Genomic DNA, 21,704 nt, shown 5'->3' on the forward strand with positions numbered 1-21,704 from the left:
ATGATCATGAAGAAAATCATTCTAAAGCATTTAGGGGTATAATATCTAATAAAATAATTAAGGCTAAGGAGTTTTTTGTTGAAATTGAAAAAATATTTGCTAAGAATGAAAAGGTTGAAATAAGTACACTCTTGACAAACTTAATTAACAATTTTTAATACATAGAGATTTTATGAATAAATTTTATTTGTATAATGAACTAAAATAAAAAATATTAAAAGATAATTAAAAAATTACCTATAAATAGTGATTATGGTCCCTAAGTTATCTGAATTATTCTATTCTCTTTTGAATCCTGTGATTAAAGAAAGTACGGAGAGAACATTTAAGAGGTTTTCTAAGAAATTATATTGATACGAAAGATTAATGATATGGCTCTAAAAGAAGTATTAATTATTATGAATTCAACTATGATTATTATGAATTCATAGACCCATTAAAAATTTCACTTTTATTTTAAATTTTTGAAAAAAAAAACTTTTCAACCTACGGACAATTCAACCTCATTGCGGGCCGATCCATGCAAATTGCGGGCTCAGGCTGGCCAATCCACCTTAAAATGGATCGATAAAATACTAACCAACTCATTTAAATGATTTGATAGGATGGACCAACCTAACAGATCAATCCAAATGGATGGTTTTAACACAGGATACCAGAAGGAATCCATACCTGTAACGAGCCCCCTCCCTCCTATTGTTAAAGTACTTGGAAACCCCTAATTTCTTTGATTTTGTAGTGGGCCTTCTTAAGGAATAGTTGGCCCAGTAAGGCCCATTAATTGTCTCAACTGGGTTTAAATAATTTAGCCAATTATTTTATTTGGATGTATTCTAAATAGCTTTATTTATACTTAATTTAAAGTAGTTATTTTTTGGGATAATTAGATAAAATAAAATTTGAAATTTAATATGACAATTATAAAAATAGTTATTATTTTAAAAATACTTATTGAAAAGATGAAACATTGACTAAGTTAATGTATCCAAATAATAATAAAAGCTTTATTGAGCCTTTTTTTTAATGGAACTCAATACTTAATTCTACTTAATAAAAACTACAATCTTATGTTTTCCATGAGACATAAGAGATTGAAAAAACATGCATAAGGTACGACCACGTGGCACCTGCAAGAAGACTGAAAAAACCAACCTTTTGTTTACACACTTGGTAATTGATAAAATCATATTCAAAGAAAATAGTATATTAAATTTAAATTTTGTAAATATCCAGTTTTTGAAAAATAAATCTTAGCATTTAAGATAATCCTTATGTGAAATATTTTTATCAATTTTTTCTTAAAGTAATTCTTAATATTCAATATATTTTTAAAATATCTCTAAGGTTATTCATTATTAATAAACAGGAAGTAATTTGACAATGAAATGAAAACTTTAAAGATTTAATACGAATGAAACTTTAGAAGATATTTCTGAAAACACTTAATAATTAAGGATCTTGCATCTTCGCCAAGGCCAGTTTGAAACCAGCCTATAAAGATAAACAATAAACAGGACTACCACAAATTGTCTGCACAGGTCAATGAGTGATCACAAAGTATAGCTATGATCATTGTAAGGTAATGCTAGTAGGTAACAATGTGAGTCCCTAGATTTTAAAAAAGAAGATTATGGCCAAAGCAAAGCAATGCAATTTCTAGATAAACTAATCGATATTGTGTTCAGATAAGAAAGATGCTTTGAGAGATTTAGGAGCATTTTTCAGATTTATGATTCGGGAAAAAGAAATCAACTACAGCAATTTCTTACAATTACTGTTTTGATCTAAACTTTGCTACCAAATCATGAATAATACAGCTCTTGCATAAACATTTTTTATGGTGTTGGAACAGATTCTGTAAGACCATGAGCATACCTAGAGGTCATCTCGCTTGGGATGATGATCACTTGACCTATCGACTACCTGGCCTTCCGATCATCAGCTCGGTTTCTACTTCTGTATGCTCTTCTCGAGCGTGACCGCCTGTATCATCTTCTTGGATTGCAGTTAATGTTAATAGAGGTTCTGACTTGCAGTTCACCTGTAAGGATCATACATTTTAGTTTCATTTGGAGGAAGAATCATTTAGGCAAGTCAAAACTGTTGGATTTTATTTCATAGAACTCGTAGTGGTTGAACATGGAAAAAACAGGAACATTGAAAGGCATTTTTATTACCATACCTGTTCAAGCAATGATGCATTCTCCTTCAGAAGAGAATTCTCCTGGAGTTGAGTGATGATGCCAATTGTATTGTAGTAATAATATGTTAGAGAATTGGATAAGATTGGGTGGCAGGATAAGATTGTAACTTACTTTCTCCTTTAGCTGTGCAATTTGCTCTTCCAACATTCTTCTCTATAAACAGAAAACATTTTCTCTGTAAGATGAGTAAATTATGCTGTATACATATCAAGAGATTGTGGCAAATTACTCTTTTTTCCTTTATGCTGCTTAAGCTTTTCTCTAGTTGAACCTCCAGCTCATTCAACTCCTCTGCAGAACATGATCCCAAGTTTTCACCCAAGAGCTTCCTGCAGCAAATGTTGGTTTAAGGCAATTGAGTTTTGCATGAACCACAAAATTTTTTTGTAGGAAGAAGGTAAGCCAACAATATTTATCACCTTTTCTGAGCTTCAATATGTTCAATCTTCTTTGTCATGTCTGCGGCTTCACATTTCCGTTGCTACTTGCAAAATTGGTATCATGGTTTGAGACTATTGGAGCAACTAACAAAGTTATAAACTGTACTTTTGGCACACAGATACTTCTTTTTTACCACTTCATTTAGTTTTATCTGTTTAGTTTTGTTGACAAAATAGTAATAAGTGGATATTAAAATTCTATGCATATAACTTGAGTTAGATTTTTTCGTTTTCATATTTCTTAACTTTTGTTCACATATTGTACAAATTCACAGGTACCAATATCTAAAGTCATTTATGCTTGGATTGGTTATCTAAACTATGAGAAGTACATCGAGTTAAACATCTAGATTAACTGATAAGAAGATTATTAAACAAAGAGTCTTGTAGCACCTACCTCCATGGTCCTTTCTGAGTCTTTGTTATTGATTTCAACTTGTGTGTGTGAAATATATCGCTCAATCGTATTCTGTACACTGAAAATTAGAGAAATGAAGAGAAAGGGTTACTTCAAGACTCTAACTGGGATAATGCTTTGAAATGTATGGCTGTTCTTAAATGATATGTAAGACTTCCAATTGTGTAGTTCATATACTATAACATCTAATATCACAGTGAAACCACTTGAATCAATTGGTAATAAGGGAAAAAAATAATTTATTAATCTAAGACGATTTTAATAAAGCTGACGCTTTACAGCATATACATAGTTATTATGCTCTAACTACAACTACTACAGAAGAAGAATTTCTTCTTCCTGGAAGGGCCTGGAGGTGCTAGTTGAGGAGCAAGTGGTGCGGATTCATGGGGTTGATGTTAGTGGAACTAGAGAACCCTGGTAATTCTGGGTCTCAACATGGCCAATCTCATCCAAAGGTAGCCAAGACAAGGTTGTTTTAGTTTAGCATCATTTATTCATACATCTCGTTACTAATGAAACAAGTAGATCAAGCAAACACACGTTGAGTTTGTATTGGGGCTAAAATCTTCATAAGAATTGATATTTTAGCATCTATTAAAGAATATTATTATTATTTTTTTCGATCCTTCTCTAGCATTTAAAATATCATTCTCACTTTATCAACCAAATATTATCTCTACAAGAAGCCCCCAACCTTAGCTTAGCTTTTCTATCACTGCCATTGTATATGCTACTTAATTACAACGATCCAACACTAATACATAAAATATGATGATTAGAGTCTAATCTTATTATTTATCCTACTAATTTTATCATCACTATCTCCTTGTTGAATAGCTGATGATAGACATTTAAAATCCTTATGAAAAATTTCATATCCATTCATCTTGAATTGTCTCTTATTTTTTCTCTCTTATTGATCAAACAACAATTCATATATTTAATCTTGGTTCTATTTATCTCCGAACTATTGATCAGACCAAGTTTTGGCTTGCCTGACATGATTTGCAACATGGAGGTTTGTTTGGACCTTATTTGACCCATGAGCCAGAAAATTTGTTCTCCTTAAGTCTTCAAGAATATATATTATAATAACAACGATAATAGTACGCATACAATTTTTATGCATATATATATATATATATATATATATATATATATATATATATATATATATATATATAAGTAGAAATGAAAATAAAATATTGTTTTTTATTATGTTATGTAGATCCGCAAAAAATTATATGGCTTAAGTCGATGAGTCATCTTGAAATTTTAAGAAAATGGTTGAGAAAAGAATATAAGAGATGTTATAAACATTTTCTAGAATCAATATGGTTGCATCTAAAAATAAAAGCTTAAGCTTGAGTTGCTATAATTTTGGTGGATTCATAAGATAAGAGAAGAGAAAAGAAACAAATATCTAGCAATGGTAACAATGGGATACAAAATATATAACTAGAATCAAAGCAAACAGGAGCAGCAAATGATTGTTCTGTAGTTATATTGTATATTTTACAACAAGGATTAAGTTGTAATGTTTTTTACATAAGTAAAGGTATGTTAGTAATGTTGTATATTTAAGATAAAGCTTTGTTAGTACATGTTATTTGGAGATGATATTGAGTTAATTGATGAGAGTGTAAATAATTCAAATTTGAAAGTAAAGGTTTAAAATAAAGAGTAAAATTGAATAATGAAATATATGTAGTTTCAGTTATTTAACAAGAAGAAATAATTAAAATGAATGTGTAGGAGTTTAAGATACATTTGATCTATCATCCTAGAAAGTGATATTATTGAAGACATCATTAATTCCGATTGCAACTGAGAACATTTTGAATCTTATAATCACTGTGTTGCTAGGCTAAAAGCAAAACTAAAATTGCACTACAACTCATCTTACTTTCCCATCAGAGTACATATAAAAGCTTAATGTAGAAGGCATAATATATATGTAAAGATGCCAAGTAACAGGAGTAGTTAAATGTAACTCCAATAAATAATTTAATGATAAAAAATTGTGGTGGTATGATCAATGACAACAATTAAATTTTGTAAATTCATAGAAGAAATGAATAATTCGAGTGGAAGTTATATGGATAATAGTTAAAGAAAGTTAGTCAACATAGTAAAAGAATTACTTATTTTGAATATTAATAGTAAAATAAATTTGCATAAAACTGACTTAATATATTTCTTTAACAATCAATAAAGGGTAGTTCAATGCACGAAGTCCTTGCCAATACGGGATTCCGAGGAAGGTTTATTGTACCCAACCTTACTCTGCTTTGTAAGAGGTTATTTTCGAGACTTGAATTCGTAACCTTTAAATCACATGGCAACAACTTTACCATTGCGCCAAGGCTTCCCTTCTCTTTAACAGTCAACATGACATGAAATATAAAACAGATGCAAAGTCTTTATTAAATAATAAAGATAACAGATTAAAATTCAATTTATTTACCTATTCAAAATAATTAATGAAATACAAAAAGATGCTAGCTGTCTTTATTAAAATAGCAAAGGCAATGGATTTAATATAAATTTCAATATATTTACCGATTCAAATTAAGTATCAAATAACAAAAATCAAGACTATTTCTGAATTATATGAGATCATCTACATGCATGGTCAAGGGTCTGATTACTCTTAGCACCTATGGTTATCATTGTACCTATACAAAATAACAAATGACAAAAAAATCAAGATTAATCTGAATTATATGAGATTAATTACTTATATCTATCTATCTTACCACTAAGCTATATGCAATGTTAGGCACACAAAGCTATATGCAATGTTAAGGATTACAATAGTAAGGTTCTGTTGAAATTGCACTACCCACAGTGGTCTGACAACTAATGTCACACCCATGTAGTATCAAGATACGCTATATTTGTACTAATCTTATAGTGTTAACATGGATACCCGTAATCTATTAAATAGGATAAGTAGGATCAAGTAGCTAATCTCACGCCCATATCATATCAAGGTACATATTGTTGTATTTGTTCGCAATAAGAAGGGGATGACTTCTGCCTTTCAGTAAGAATTTGTGTGCAAAGGGGGATAGATCACATGGATTGTTGCTCACATGGGCAATGCCACTTGTGTAGTGCTAGGTGCAGTTGTTCGATCAGAGGTGAAGGACTCTACATATCTTCTATAAGAGGCGCTAGGGAAAATTCTTGTTTGCAAAGAATAATATATATGACATGAAATAGCAAGAAAGGGAAGGGCCCATGCATACACATAGAGTGAGTATTAGCATTAGCTCAAAAGGGAGGAAGGGTATCATTGTGTGGCTTTTCATTGCTTGGGAAGATGTGTGGAGGCTTTGCTTGAGGCAGGGGAAGTGGTGGAGATGGAGAGGAATAGTGGGAAGGAAGTCGTGAACTCTAGTTGCAATAGAGAGATAATCTTGTGAAAGAGTAGGAGAGGAGAAGATTGGGGGTGGTGAGAGAAGAGGAGATTGGGCATGGAATAACAAGGAAGAGTGGTTGGGGATGGAGAATGAGAAAGGTGTAATGGATTATTATATTCATGGTATTTTTTTTATCATGTTCATACTATATTGATATACTTTCCCTCATTTTAATGACCATCTAGTGAAACTATATATAGTTGTTGCTCCATAATTATACTATTTATTTAATATTATTTTTTCTTAGTAATCTCTCAGTCAGTTTAATATGCTCATCTCTAACATACTAACTTTAATTTCACAAGTGTTTTTATTTATATATCTTTCACTATGTGTTTTATTTTTCTTACTGTCTAAAACTTTGGCATATGATGATTATATCAAAGTATTATAAAAAATAGTCTAAGAGACATACAACAATAGCCAATCCAAAATTCTCTTTCAAATTTAACAAATTACTCTCTATCATATTAATTTAACTTTGTTAATATCTTGTCATTGTTGAATAACTATTAAATACTTCAAATGATTCTCTCACCTTTATTTATTTTAATTTTATGTTTTAGATATTTAATTTTAATGCCACTTAGCGTTTAAAGTTTCTTATATGATAATTATAAATTCATTTAATGATAGTGCAAAAATGCGATATTTATACATATTAAAAACAAACAGAGGCATATAGTACATCGAGTCCACGTTGCAAAATGCATACGTGATAGGCAAGTGCAAATGTGCATTATTTTTTTTTTAAAGAATAACAATAATATATAGTTTCTCATGTTAAAAAACATAATTTTATATCTATGTATTAAATTAATCAACCAAAGCAAATATATATAAAGAGATAGAGATAGATATAGATAAATAAAATATAGGTAATAACTAAATTAATCATGTTATGCAGGATATAATTTCTTATATAGTATTTTGTATATGGATTGAAGTAAAATCCAGCAGCCTTGGTAATGTATAAAAATATTTAGCGATGTGATGAAGTACGACATCATATTAACTTAATGAATCACTTAAGAAGCAAAGTTGAAGAAATGAGAAATTATAGCAAGACATAATAAAGGCAAAATAAATATATTAAGATGTAAAACATATGCTGATGTATAATTGATAATTCGATATGACAATGATGTACAAAGGAAATGAAGTTACAACCATTGCCACTATTTATCTACCAAAATAGGCTAAATAAGGTCGTATATGTCCAGAAAGAGAGATGGAACTTTATACATACTACAACTGTTGAACATACAGATCAAAGGGCTACGAATCAATAAATAATCCAGAGTTGTATTAATGATGTCGAACTGTTGAAGAGATTCAACAAACGGGTAGGAATTAATAAATAAATAATCCAGAGTTATGTAAATGATGCTGATATTAGAAACCAATAGTTATTGACACTTTAAATAGAGGTGTTAACATGTCGTGTTTGAGTCAAACATGATTCATGATAGGTCATTTTTGTGTCATGCTTGATCAGACTTAGTCCAGTACATGAAGCTCCTACCAATACGAGTCCCGGGGAAGAGTCTATTATACGCAGCCTTATTCAGCTTTGCAAGAGGCTATGTTCGAGACTCGAACCCATAACCTCTAGGTCATACGGTAGCAATATTGCCATGGCGCTAAGACTCCTCTTTTTTACTTTAAAAAATTATAAAATAAAAAAACAGAATAATATGAATGATGTGTGTGATTCATACCCATATTTTCTATTATATTTTGTATGTATTTCCTATATTATATGAGCACAATTGCATTTATTTTCATCTTTTTAATTTGAGAAATTGCTCTTTTGCATGTTTTATTAATAGGGCAAGAAGATCTCAGCTTTTGAATGCATCTGAAAATAAAAAGTCTTATGTCAGCACCTTACACGTTCTACCCGTGACCCTTGCTACAATCGTGTACCGTACTTGGAGACAAAACACACATCTAAGCAACAACACGGAGCCCAAGGTCAAACACGGCCTGGTTGTGCTAGCTAGCACGGCTTGGTCATGCCAAAGGTTGTCCCTCCGGAGTTGCGGTCCATGGAGCCACACGACCAGGCCGCATTATCCAACACAACCGTGGTGCTTCAAGACAAGGCTTCCTTAAAATTTTGTTAGCTTCAGATTTGATTAACCTCTCCTTGATTTGAGGAGATTTGATTAGCCTCTTTTTGATTTAAGAAAATTTATTAGGAGAATTAATTAACCACCCATTTATTCTAGGAAATTATATTAGACTTATGCTACTTTTTAGGAAACTCATCAAGACTCTAAAATTATAAAAGGAGACAAGGGACGACGACTACAAGGCATCGAGGATCGCCGAAGGTGATTGGCGAGATCAAGGGGATCTCTCGATCCCGTGACAGGGAATCAAGGAGGAAGCTACATCGAAGGCAAGAAGTTATGATGCTGATGTCTGATACCTCTGAGTAGTTTTCTTATTCTAATATTAGGGAGTAACTTGATATTTTGTTGAATGAGTTTAATGCATTAACCTCATCTGTTTATGATATGTGAGTTTATTGACTGGTTTTAGTTCGTTTCACTCCATCCAACGTGTTACTGAATTTGACAAGATAATAACTTCTCTTGAATAGATCGAGAGGTGAATCTGAGCCGTTATCATTGCATATGAACATACGATCGGATTATTAGAAAGAGGGGATCGTACTTATCAACGAATCCCAATCTCCAACCTCTAAAACCAACTTGAGGGCTCATCTACGAGTAGATAGGTAGACATTCCGTGTGACAACCGGGATCAAACTCGAACCTTCGAAGTGACAAAAGGAGGTCGATAAGGGTTGCTTCAAAAGTAGATTGAGTATCAACGAATATGACAGCGTCTAAAAATTAATGTAGAGTATTCCTTGAAAGCGATCTCTAGCACGACTGTCCCGAAAGTGATTTATCTCTCTCGAGGTTTTCATGATTGCCATAAAGCTACAAGGGTCTACCCAAATCCACTTTATGAGCTGCGGTTAGAGTAGACACCTCAGTGTCCTCGTTCTTTTCTTTACCACTAGACATACTGGTTATCTTAAGACGAATATAATCTCTTCATAATCATAGGTTGAGATAAGAAGATTTGCATTCACCGACATTCATCATAGTGAAACTAAAACCCTATAATTGCCTTCCTAAATAGTTTTCTCCCCCGTTTTCATTCGATCACTCTTGTTTCTCTTTCTATACATAGTTTTTCTTGATCTTCTAAATAAACACCTTCGCGAGTATTTTGGTACTCAACAACACAGTCCTAGTGGACGATATTCTTTTATTACTTAGCGACATGTGCACTTGCGGTACAATTGGACGACATCAATTAATATTAGAATACTATTTTAAATATTTTACGCAACTTTACCTTGCATTGCAAGAGGTGGTTTTGGCAACTAGAACCCATTACCACAAGGTCATCTAACCTTTCTCCGGGACCTTATATTGGCGAAAGTTTCATGCACCGAACTACCTTTTATTATTATTAATTTATAAATAAAAGTTAACTTGAACCTGGATTGAGTTGTCAAGCCTTGTCATGTGTTGGGCCCACGATATGTAATGGTGGTGCTTGTTCCAAGTCAACCTAGCATAGTCCAGACTAAATCTTCAACTGCTCAGCCCATTTCACACTTCCATCTTTGAGCTACTAACTAATTGTAGTGTAAAGGCTAAAAGTGAAATAACAACTATTGTAAATAGAGAAAATAGATATTAAAGAGTTAAAACTCTAAATCTAACCTTTCAATAAAATATTAGCAACCCACAGAGACGACGTTGTAGCGAAGGCACCCCATGATCAATATTTATTTATATATGAGCGATATATCACTATCTATATATCTTCATATGCCAAATAATATCATTTATACTCAAGGGCATGACACCAACATTCACTTTTGGATGGATTTATATATTAGTGATGGTTAAAAGGTGATAATTAAACTTTTGGATGGATTTATTAGTGATGGTTAAAAGGTATTATAAGTGATAAAGATATTGAAAATTAAATAATAAATAGTAAATAGTGAAAAATAAGTGCAATGGATGGTGACACTAAATGTATCATTAAATGATATAAAGATAAGAATGTCAACATATCTAGATTCATAAACTCCTATTCAAAAATAAGTGATGATTTTTTTTTAAACTCCTATTCAAGATTAAGAATTCATGCACATCTTATGTATTTATACCATTTAACAATTTATGCTTACTCTATTTTTTTTATTTTCTTTTGACACTTTGCTAAATTAGGTCCTTGTTATTTTCCTTTTAATTATATATATACTATAGAATCCTTTCTGCTTATTTTAAAGTTATTTATTATTGTTATAGTTTTCATTTTTTTATTATTATATGTCATTAAGTAAGATACCTCCTAGTTACCGGTGGTAATGACATGCAATATGGACAGAAATTAGTCAAGTTGAGGCATTGATTATAGAAACTTCGAAAGCAAAAATATAGATGAATAATGGATTTCCTATCCGTCGATAAGACTTGAAATAAAGATGAAGATACTTTAATCATTGATTAGAAATTTGGCAAGTTGTCGAGTAAAACTAGATCAGATGGGTATGACAGTATACCTTAATAGCAAAATCGATATGGAGTCCCCACTTCTCAATGAAACAAGCAGGCAATAATGTTCCCAATATCAGAAAGCAAACCATTGCCGATTCATTTATCGTACGACGGTCGAGATGACGCGACACAAAATAGGAAATGCGCATTTATTGCCATGTACGGGCACGTAAAAATGGGTCCACGAAACCCTAAACACAAGGAGCCCGAAAACAAGCAAAAGAAGCAAAAAGCTGCAACAGCTAGAGAGCACCATAGCGAGCGAGAGACGAAGACAGAGATAGGGGAGAGGATAGGGTTTGGGATGCTCACCTGGAGCTGGCGAACTCGTAGAGCTTTCCCCGCGCGGAGAAGACGATGAGGGCGACCTCGGCGTCGCAGAGGACGGAGAGCTCGTACGCCTTCTTGAGGAGGCCGTTCCGCCGCTTCGAAAAGGTCACCTGCCGGCTCGCCGCGTTTTCTATCCGCCGCATCTGCGTCTTCCCCCTCACCATCTTCCCTCCGTCTTCGCTTCCCCGATCGATCCAAGAAACCCTACACGAGCTAGGAGAGGAGGAGGAGGAGGCTCTCGATCGATCTCGGCACAAGTGCAGATCAACGACCAAAAAAGAAAGGCAACCACGATGAATAGGTCGAGAACCAAGCAAGTCTTTTTATATCTAGAAGAGGAGGTCGCGTTTTGTTACCATAATTGTCGCTCCTCTCATTTCCCGGAAAAGGAAAAAAGAGACGCGAAGGGAAATGAAAGGAGGTAGGTTGCCCGCTGTCCAAGACAAGTCGAACAACAATTCTATGCCCACTAATATTGAGCGATTTATTATCTACCACTTATTAACGCCCAGTACAATGGATGCCTTTCGTGAACGGTGTCGAAGAGAGGGAGCGATTGGCCTTCGAGTCCCGAATCCGAGAAAGTAGTCCAATGGAAGGTGGAGAGAGATGAGAAAAGCAGATAGGCGACGCGTGGCTCGACGATATGGACGAAGAAGGATCGCGAGGCCGCCTGGCCCCGGCTGGGGCCCAGCTCGTACGAGGGAAAGCAGAAGTTCGTTCCGTACGAAAAATGAAACTTTTATAATTAACTCTCGCATTTTAACATTATCACAAAAAATTTGGAAAATTATCATTTGAACACTGGAGAAGAAATCTTTTTCATTTCACCACTAAAACAATTTGTATGAAGAATTTTTCTAATTCGGTCGGGATCAATGTAATTTTTTCAATTTATTTCTTCATAGATGATCATAAATTAATCATATAGAACTGTTAGGGTGACAAATTCTATCTTTTTATTGAAATGAAGAATTTCTCCTAAAATCAAATTATAAAATGATCATTTAATTTCATCTAATTCATTAAAATAAATTAGAAAATCACTCATGTTGGACCCATGGAGTTGGACTTTCATGACCCGAAATCCACTATAGGTGGAAATTATTTTCGGAGTGGGGTTTCAAACTATGATGCTTTAGTTTATGTCACAAAATATCTTATAGTTGCATTATGCCCGAGGTTAATCAATAATTATTAGTTTTATCAATTATATTTTATCTGTCATGGTCAATTATAATTTTTTGATTTATCTCCTTATAGATTGTCGTAAAATCAATCGTGTGAAATCGTTAAAGTGATAAATTTTACTTTTTACCGAAGTCAATTGTGTTTTATTTTAGTGCGTAAATAAATATAATTCTAAAAATATCACAGGCCTAGAAATATGATTATATGATTGTGAAGTTACATTTGGCAATATTAGACACAAAGTCAAAGATATGATTGGTCTTGCACTTCAAATTTAGTCATGCGCGACTTGAGTCAGTTCTCCCCTCCACCATTTTCTGATTTAAATAGGTCAAATGACTAAAATGCCATTGTAAACATTTGTTAAAAATTTATGGTATTATGGTGCTTAGCCTATATTTTGATGGTATTTTTTTTCTTATACACCTTTTTGTTTATCTTTAAAAAAAAAATCGTGGGCCGCCGGTGAATCGGGACCAAGATGAGAGTGACCGGGCCGTGACGAGGCCGTGCTCGAGTCGGTGACTCGAGTCGGTGACCCCATCGTTTGCCTTTCCTACCGCTATAAATTCTAGGCGGTCGCTGTGTAGAGCTCAAATCTCCTGCTAATTACTTCTCCCGCCAGTTCAGGTGGAAATGGAGCAGGATCTCCTGAAATCGTTGCTCTTCTTCACCGATCAGCGCCTTTGCTCGGCGGAAATCCTCGCTCCGTGCCAGGTTTTTAGAACGTCGCTCGTCTTTATCTTCTTCTTCTTCAACATTTCGACGCTTTTTCTTCAATCCTTGTTCGTCTAGACGCGTTTCTCGGACGGTGAATCTAGGTTTTCCTTGCACTCATCTGCAGGTGCGAGCACGAATCGAAGTCGCCGTCCTCAATTTCCTGAAAACCCTCACCGCTCCCAACCCAGCCGTATCCAATCTCGCACTGGTAGGTCTCTTTCTCGATCTGCAAGCTCGTGAAGGTTTTCGGGCTTTCCCTTTGATTTTGGATTCGTTCCTTGATGTTCTAATTAAACGCCAATTACGTTATTAGGGTTTTCGTCGTGTTTGTTGTAGCTATACGTCGTTTATTTTGAGTGATTTGGGATCACAGTGCGCTCACTGATAACCCTATCTGATGTGATAGATCAGAAGGAAATCTGATAATAGCGGGCTCCGTCAAGGGTTCTTGAGTGAGGTCTCATCACTCTATCTGTCGCACTCAGTTTGCACAAGATCTTTCATGAGAGAAAAGGACGCAAAACCTTTCATAAGAGGTATAGTTTCTGTAATTAACTCCCAACATCTTGCACGATACACACAACATGGATTTGTTGTGCTTATTGAGTTTCTCCTGCAGTATGGATGGTCATGGCGATGTGCTTCCGCATTGTTGGGGAGGGGAAGATTGTAACGCAAAGAGAACTTTTCTATAAGCTGCTTTGTGACTCACCTGACTATTTCACATCTCAGGATCAAGTCAACAGAGCAGTGCAAGGTCACCGTGTTCTACCACCCAAATTCGTATCGAGTATTAACTATAATCTAAGTTTACTTTGTGCCTAGTTTCTCAACTTTCCCAAATAATTGTTGCAGATGTTGTTGCATTGCTTCAGTGCACTCGACATAGTCTAGGTATCATGGCTGCTAGCAAAGGTGCAGTTGTTGGGAGGTTGCTCTTAGAGGTGCAGCCCTGCAACCTTTTGTTTTAAGCAATCCAGATTTGTGTTTCAAGTTTATATTACTTGTGTCATGTATGACGTAGCATTCATCTTTTAGCTGAATGCTATCCACTTATTAAATGAACATTGGAAGAGAAGTGTTGTCTTTTTCCCTTTCTGTTGATTTATCTATACTACTTATTGCTGATATATTGTATGTTAATAGGAGCCTGGTGAACAGACAGTTGACTGTTCCATGCTTGGACAAGCCGGCTATGCTATAACCGGAGACCTTTATGCATTGAACAGACTTGTTCTTAATTCTGATGCTAGATATATCATCATAGTAGAGAAGGTAAACTGAGGCCTTTTGCAAATTATGGTAATAAATACTCTCAATTCCACTAATATTATTTAATTGAGTAGGATGCTATATTTCAGCGATTGGCAGAAGACCAGTTCTTCAACCAAATCCCATCTATTATAATCACTGCTAAAGGATACCCTGACATTGCTACAAGGTTGATGCATGCATTAATTCTGTATGATTTTCTCTGTCCTAAGATTGGGTCGTTGGACCACTTCCTCAATCAAATAGTATGCATTTTTAGTCACTGCTTAAAGATATCCTGGTATTGCAAAAGGTAAACTCAAGTGTTAATTCTGTATGATTATTGTTGGAACTTAGGAGACCTGAGTTGTTGAAGACTAGGTGCAAAGATTCCATTTGACTGGGTCGTGCAAATCTTTCTATCATTGGTTGTTTGGTCGTGCTTGTGCCATTATTAGGTAAATGATGTGCAGAGCATTTTGAAGCCTAGCACAAAACACTACACCTATCCCATGTTTTATATGTTTGAGTTGTCTGCATATCAAAGTGTGAGATCAGGGAAAACAGTTGTGAAATCTTTGATAGAAGCTTTTGAAACAGTTCAAAAACCTTTTTGAGTGACAGCTTTAATGTTATATAAAAGTAACAAACTGTAGTTTGTTTTTTTTTCAGATAAAGTTGCCTATAGTTTTGGACATTTGTAATTCTGATGGTATAACTGATTTAGTTTTCCTCTTAGAACTTTGATTGATATGCATATTGATCAAAAGAAAGGCAAGAACTTAGTGCATTGGAAGAACAAATTTATGTAAATCCCTTTTGCTATGTAGACTTGAGGAAGATTCAATTTCACCATAGATATTATACAAAGTTGCTCCTTAAGCTAGTCTAATTGTTTAAAGACTCCTAAATTGTAGGCTTTGCACATTTTGTATTGCAGTGAAGCTCCATCTTAGGATACTAAGTGCCTTTGTCACACAGTCACTCCTTTGCATCTAATGTGTAGCCTCAAATGCTGACTTAATTTGCAGTAACTCGAGTAACTCTTACAGAAAAGTGAAGAAAACAAGAGTAAAAAGAGTGCTAGAACACTTAAGCATAAAAGGTGCTTATGCCTTTATTAGATTCAGAAAAAAAACCAAAGTAGGGTAAGGGGGTACTTTAATAGAGCAAGAATTATTCAAAGATTTAATGTGGTGTTTCAATGCCAATCAAATGCTTGAGAAGAAACCTCTGTCCCAAAACTTCTTTTTTTTTTTCCTTTTTTGATTTGCCGCGTTGTTGGCCACCTTCATGCATTGCATGCCCATGCCACTGACATCCACTGAGTGTTGTGTGCCGCCTCACCCTATTGTTGTGCAACCTCCTCTATTGAGATCTCTCCGAGTGCTGTTGTGGTCCTGTTGGGTGCCAAAATTGCCTTATCAGCCAGTCTTTGTTGTCGTCCTTTCTATTGCCTTTGTTTGTGCCATTGTTGCTTCTCACCACATGTATCTTCGTCAGTGGAAAAAACCCTAGGCCTTCTCATTGAGTTGCCCCAAAATAGCGATCCCTTTGATCCCTCTTCCTTCTTTTTTGAGTTGTTGCAACCCCTTTAACAACCACAATTGCATAGTGGTCGTATCACCTCGTGAAATCATTGTGCTAGTCCTTATTTCTAACATGTTTATGTTTTCAGTAAATTAGGTTTTGTTGTGTTGTTGGTGTGATAACCATGGTTGTCATGTATTGGGTAAGGATCAACCAAGAAAAGGTGTGTTGGTAGCATCCTTAATCATCGAGGTAGATTTGTATCCTTGTTTCATTGTTGTAGGTAACCTCTGTAATGGTTGGACATTGTGAATTGCGAAGTTGATTTTGATTTTTGATTGGAGTTCTTGGTTGTTGAATTGGGATGGAGTGTTTGGGTGTGTAAATGAGGTTGATTTGATTGCAAAAATAATAATTTGAGGTTGATAATAATATGATGATTTTATTGGTTGCTATTCAATTAGACGAGGTGATGAATTATTGGGACTAGATTCATTGGTTATTTTAGATGCAACCTATGATTATGTCATTGCAATAGTATGATGATTATGACCCTGGAGGATAACATTTTGATATTGTGAATATTTGATTATGATGATGTTTATTGTGAGGACATTGAGGGGAATTTGGATTGGAGAATTAATTTTAATGTGTAATTGGTTGGTTTGAGGTTATGAATATAGATAGTTTGGTCAAAGAGGAAATTTGATTATGGGTTGAGGATTAAATAGTTTCAATTGGAAGATATGAATGATGTAATAATTATAACTTTTGAGATGACTTTTCAATATTGTCGGAAGGATGATCATAGGTAGTTAGTTATATAGATGATGCTATCTTGGGGTTGGATTTAACACACTAGATCTTATAGAGAACTCAATTTACTTTGTTCTATCTGCTTGAACAGTTCGACCTTATGCTCTTATACCTTGTTCATATTGTTGTTGATTTTCAATGACCTCATACATGAGAGATCTTTACTTGGTTATCAGTGCTGATAGGTGTGTTGAACCTTAGATAAGGAGATGGGGAAAGGGAAGTTTGGCATGGAGGAGAGGTGTCGATTGCAGAAGCTTTATTGTAGCTTCGATGACTTTGTGGAAGTTTTAACCATAGCCAACTTCGCAGAAGCTTTTGTTGTAGCTTCACTTACCTTCACAGGAGCTCTCGCTGTAGCTTTGATGACCTCGAGGAAGTTTTTGTTGTAGCTTCGCTGGCCTCGTGGAAGCTTTTGCTATGCTTCACTGACCTAGCGGAAGCTATGCTAAAACTTCATTGGCCTTAGAGGGAGACTTTGATTGCATTAGTGTGATGTTCCAGTCCCTGAAACACCTAGTGAACTCATGGATCTGAAACACCTTGTGATCTCCTGAAACACTTCATGATCTCCACAAAACCTTTCCCGACCTCTGAGGAATACTCTGTCTGTGTTCCAGTTGTTGCAGGCTGTTCCACAGTTGTCAGAAATGAGAAATTTTGCCTATGCCAACTGGACTTAATGAGATCTTAATCAAATGCTTTATTTTGTCCTTGATCCTAACACTCTAAAACTGCTAGTAACTACATTACCTAGTATTTTTCTTTTCATTTTTCTTTCACCCCATGTGCCTACTCTTAAATCTCCATAAGATCAGGTCTTCAATTAGGTGATCCACACTCCTACAGCTTCCTAAATTGTTAGTGGTGGCAAATTGTTTATCTTATTGGAAAGAACCTCCTAATAGCAAGAGCAACCGCTTTGGAAAGTTTTTAATATGTATTGTTTACCTTCTTGTTTGTTGATCATCGTTTTGCCTGAATTACAAAGTCAAGGTGCAGCCAATATGTTGGGCAAATTTTTTCACAGCATCAACTGCCATCACTATTGCAAACTATCTTCTCTTTCACATGTTTAGTCAATTTTTCTGTTTTCATATTTACGAATTTTTTTTATCTTGAATAGGTTCTTTGTACATAGACTAAATCAGACATTTCCACTCCTGCCAATCCTGGGTCTAGTTGATTGGTATATCCCACCGGGACATCTAACCATGTGATTCCCTTGATATTTTTTCCACACCGATAACTTGAAAATTTTTTTTTACAGGAACCCAGCTGGATTAGCAATACTGTGCACCTACAAGTTTGGAAGTGTAAATATGGGTTTAGAGTCATACAGATATGGTTATTAAACAACAGTTCTTGCTTTCTATTATGCATGCAATTTATATGTTCTGAGTTCATTGAAATTACAGCTTGCAATGTCAGATGGCTTGGATTACGAGCAGATGATTTGAAGATTATACCACAACAAGCGTTGACTCAGTTAACACCACAGGATATGAAAAAGGCGAAAAGCCTCATGACATCCAAGGTTTTGCCGGTATGCAATTCGACCACGTGAATCTGGTTCCAGGTCATCATAATCTGGAAACAATTGATCCTGTCTTGCAAAGGATATTATTTTTCTTTGAAAAAATGATTGTGAGTCACGACAGTCACATCAATTCCATTACCATAGGAGCCCAGTTACAGTCACTCAGAATCCATTACAATGTATACCTGAAACAACATGCTAAGGTAGAAAACCAAGCTAACTCCCTATTTGGCCAAGCCTTTCCAAATAATTGGCCAAGTAGCGAGTTGTCACCCTTGTCTTCCACATGTTAAGCTGTTCATACCATGATTGAAGCACACAGGAAGCATCCACATTACTGAGTTAATGATAACATCACAGCGAGACATGAAGCATCCATAATGTATTTTGTAAGGATATTGTTTCTAGGTATCTGTCATAGATCAATTGGATATTCCACTCTTGTTCTTGCCTGTCCTGAATTGAGGGGCTGGACTTCAATCCCCTCCAGGACAGTCAGCTGACTTGTGTTTGTCTTTTGATCATTAGTGGGGTCTTTGATTTGCAGGAGAGTTATCGAGTTGAGTTAGCAATCATGGTTGAGAAGGGAGAACGTGCAGAAATTGAAGCTCTGTACTACCATGGATTTGATTTCTTGGGAAAATACATTGGAAAGAAGATTGTACAGGCCGATTACATTTGATGGTAACTAAAGTTTTCATATCCTTCGATTACATTTGATGGTAACTAAAGTTTTCATATCCTTTGAGTTCTAATTGTGGTGATTACACCTTGGATTAAATGAATGCAGCAGCTCCATAAAGATGCAAGAAAAATGAGGAGCAAGGGCTAGTGGAGAGCAGACAACAGCATTCAGGACCATGTAAGTGGAGTTTTACTGCCAATTCTTAAATATTTCATTTACTACTGCTTGTAGTTAGCTTCCATAGCTCCTTTCTCGTATGAATTGTTCATTTGCTTTCCTACTGTTTGCGTATAACGAGGGTCTCTTGCTGTGGTGCTTCTTATCTCGAGTTCCTAGTTCAATTTTGGATCCCTTGCGTTGGGCCAAATTGTAATATAAGCCCATCCTCCACCCACGTTATATCCTGCAAACTTTGGTGCCTCGATTCTTTTGATAGCTGTGGAGAATTTCTGGAATTAGAGATGTTAATGAGACTAGGCCACCTACTTTCCAGCTCAATCCACCATGCCATGGGTTGCCCTCGGCATTGACCAGTTCTGAACTGTCCATGGAGTCTCATAGTCTCTTGCTGGGCTGAGCTTCCTGGTCCATATTTACTGTCCAACACGAAATTAGTCCGTTCAGTGCTTTGCGCACGGGTCTGAGCATGACTCACACACCAGATCTGAACCATAATCTTTCTATATATTTACCACAAATATATTGTTTTTTTACCACTATTATATTTTTAAACATTTAAAATATCAGTAAATTCTATTGCTCTTAATTTTTTTAGAAAATATTTAGTAAAATCAGCTAGAAGGGGGATGTCTTTGGCTAGACTAGAGCACAAATTGATTTTGCACCATCTATAATGACGAAACAATTATACTAGTTAGCCATCAATAGATTGTTATATATCCTTCATTGTATACGCTCCTCAAACAAGCAAAGTAGGAAGCAGGTCTCTTTCCTCTCTATAATAAACTAGTTGGAAGATTAGCAAGCCAGAATGGGCTAGAGACAACCAAAACTCTTTAGATCAAAATTATAATTTGGTCTCTGCTAATTAAATCTGTCAACATGATGTTAAATCTGAGACCAACTCATAATAAATCATATTCTACATATGTAGTCTCCCACTAAGACGAATTTAGTATGCTTAGAGGGATGCATTTCTGCTTCCCCGCCTTGAGCAAATTGCACTGAACTATCCGGGTTGTTTTCCACATCAATTAATGTAATGTGGGCAACGCAATTAATGTGTCCTGGTCGAGCAGAAGAGACAGTGGTCCCCTACCAGTTAGTACCTCAAGTCCACTCCATGGCCAAAGCAAAGTATAATAAAGAAAAAGGAGGCATGCAAATGCATGCATGTGAGTGCGAAAGCAGTTAGAGGCGAGTCTGGTTTGGAATTAATGGTGTGGAAATGAATGCGAGCATCGGTTAGCGATGTGGAGCATTGTACGTCGCCCTCGATCGCCACCGTGGTGTGACAGCAACGGGACGGCAGCGGGCGGTCCCAGTTGCTCTCGCCTCGTAGTTATCCGGCGGTTCACCACTATTCTAGCCCTGTCGGCTGCCGCTCCACGTCAACTACCGGGCCCAGGCAAGCCTTCAGACGAATAAAAAGGTGTGCAGGTGCAGGATTTGCCGCTGCGATCGTTCGAAACCTCCATGTGACTCACTGCTGCCTAGTGTTTTAAAATTTGGAGGATATCATTCAATTGAACTCGACATTATCTTTTTCTTTCATTTAAAAAAAAGCAATTAGTTCCACGAATTCCTTCAAAAGTATTAAGCTAGAATGAAAATAGATTCGTTGATTATTTGGCTAATTCTTAATTGGGGTTGTGTTATTTTATAATACCATGTTTGGTTCACAAACATAGTTACTATTCTTTGACGCAGTTTGTCGAAATAATTATTCCTTTGGTTCACAAACATAGTTACGAACCTATAATTTAGATTGTTCCAGAATCATTTTCTTCTCAATGCATTTTCGCTACTCTATTAATCCTAAAAATAACTATTTCTGTATGTTTGTAAATGTTAAAATTAGAATGCGCAATGCCTTTTAGTCTCGTATGGATAAGCTTGATGATATATTGTGTTTTTATACTCAAAGAGTTTTCGCTTGTTTAAATGACTAGACAATTTGGAATAGAATGAGCTTACGAGGTATAAGGTTCAAATTCTACCTGTATTAGTGTATGTTAAGAGAGAGGTTTTCTTTCTAAATGTTTAATTAATCTGGGAAGGAACAGCAGCTCAGTTTAACATATCATTAGTATTTCAATTTTATTTATTCAGTCGGCGCGATTATGTTGCAAAGCACTAATGACCATTGGAAACAAAATGAGAGGAGATATGGAAGCGTCTGCTGGTTAATCCATGGATAGTGGACAATAGTACATATAATTAGCTAGCCAGCCAGCTCAATGTGCCCCACCTTGTTGTTTTATCGTCTCTCCACTATTGCAGTCTTGTGTTTGGTACAATCGGGTCTTACTTACTGCTTTGCTCCAAGTATGCGCCTTCTTCCTCCTTAGAAGAGTAGCTAAGGTG

At 35.4% G+C, this 21,704-nt stretch overlaps 2 protein-coding genes across 2 annotated transcripts; one reads left to right on the forward strand and one right to left on the reverse strand.

Annotated features, from left to right (window-relative positions):
• Positions 1 to 1,805: 1,805 nt before the first annotated feature.
• LOC141827313 (MADS-box protein SOC1-like) lies at positions 1,806 to 11,688 on the reverse strand. The gene is made up of 7 exons (XM_074714532.1): positions 11,407 to 11,688; positions 3,042 to 3,120; positions 2,624 to 2,685; positions 2,434 to 2,533; positions 2,316 to 2,357; positions 2,183 to 2,224; positions 1,806 to 2,041 (listed from the first exon to the last, which is right to left on the reverse strand). Exons 1-7 carry the CDS (start codon positions 11,586 to 11,588, stop codon positions 1,913 to 1,915), a joined length of 636 nt encoding a protein of 211 aa, XP_074570633.1. The 5' UTR covers positions 11,589 to 11,688; the 3' UTR covers positions 1,806 to 1,912.
• A 1,563-nt stretch (positions 11,689 to 13,251) lies between these two features.
• LOC141828583 (meiotic recombination protein SPO11-2-like) lies at positions 13,252 to 20,467 on the forward strand. The gene is made up of 13 exons (XM_074716038.1): positions 13,252 to 13,332; positions 13,460 to 13,543; positions 13,742 to 13,871; positions 13,955 to 14,092; positions 14,191 to 14,279; positions 14,482 to 14,610; positions 14,682 to 14,776; positions 18,059 to 18,121; positions 18,203 to 18,279; positions 18,351 to 18,478; positions 19,020 to 19,156; positions 19,263 to 19,334; positions 20,417 to 20,467. Exons 1-11 carry the CDS (start codon positions 13,252 to 13,254, stop codon positions 19,152 to 19,154), a joined length of 1,149 nt encoding a protein of 382 aa, XP_074572139.1. The 3' UTR covers positions 19,155 to 19,156; positions 19,263 to 19,334; positions 20,417 to 20,467.
• Positions 20,468 to 21,704: the final 1,237 nt, after the last annotated feature.

Source organism: Curcuma longa, chromosome 4 (assembly GCF_044706935.1).
Source record: "Curcuma longa cultivar G26 ecotype Majalengka, Jawa Barat chromosome 4, ITB_CL_G26_1.1, whole genome shotgun sequence".
NCBI classification, from domain to species: domain Eukaryota; kingdom Viridiplantae; phylum Streptophyta; class Magnoliopsida; order Zingiberales; family Zingiberaceae; genus Curcuma; species Curcuma longa.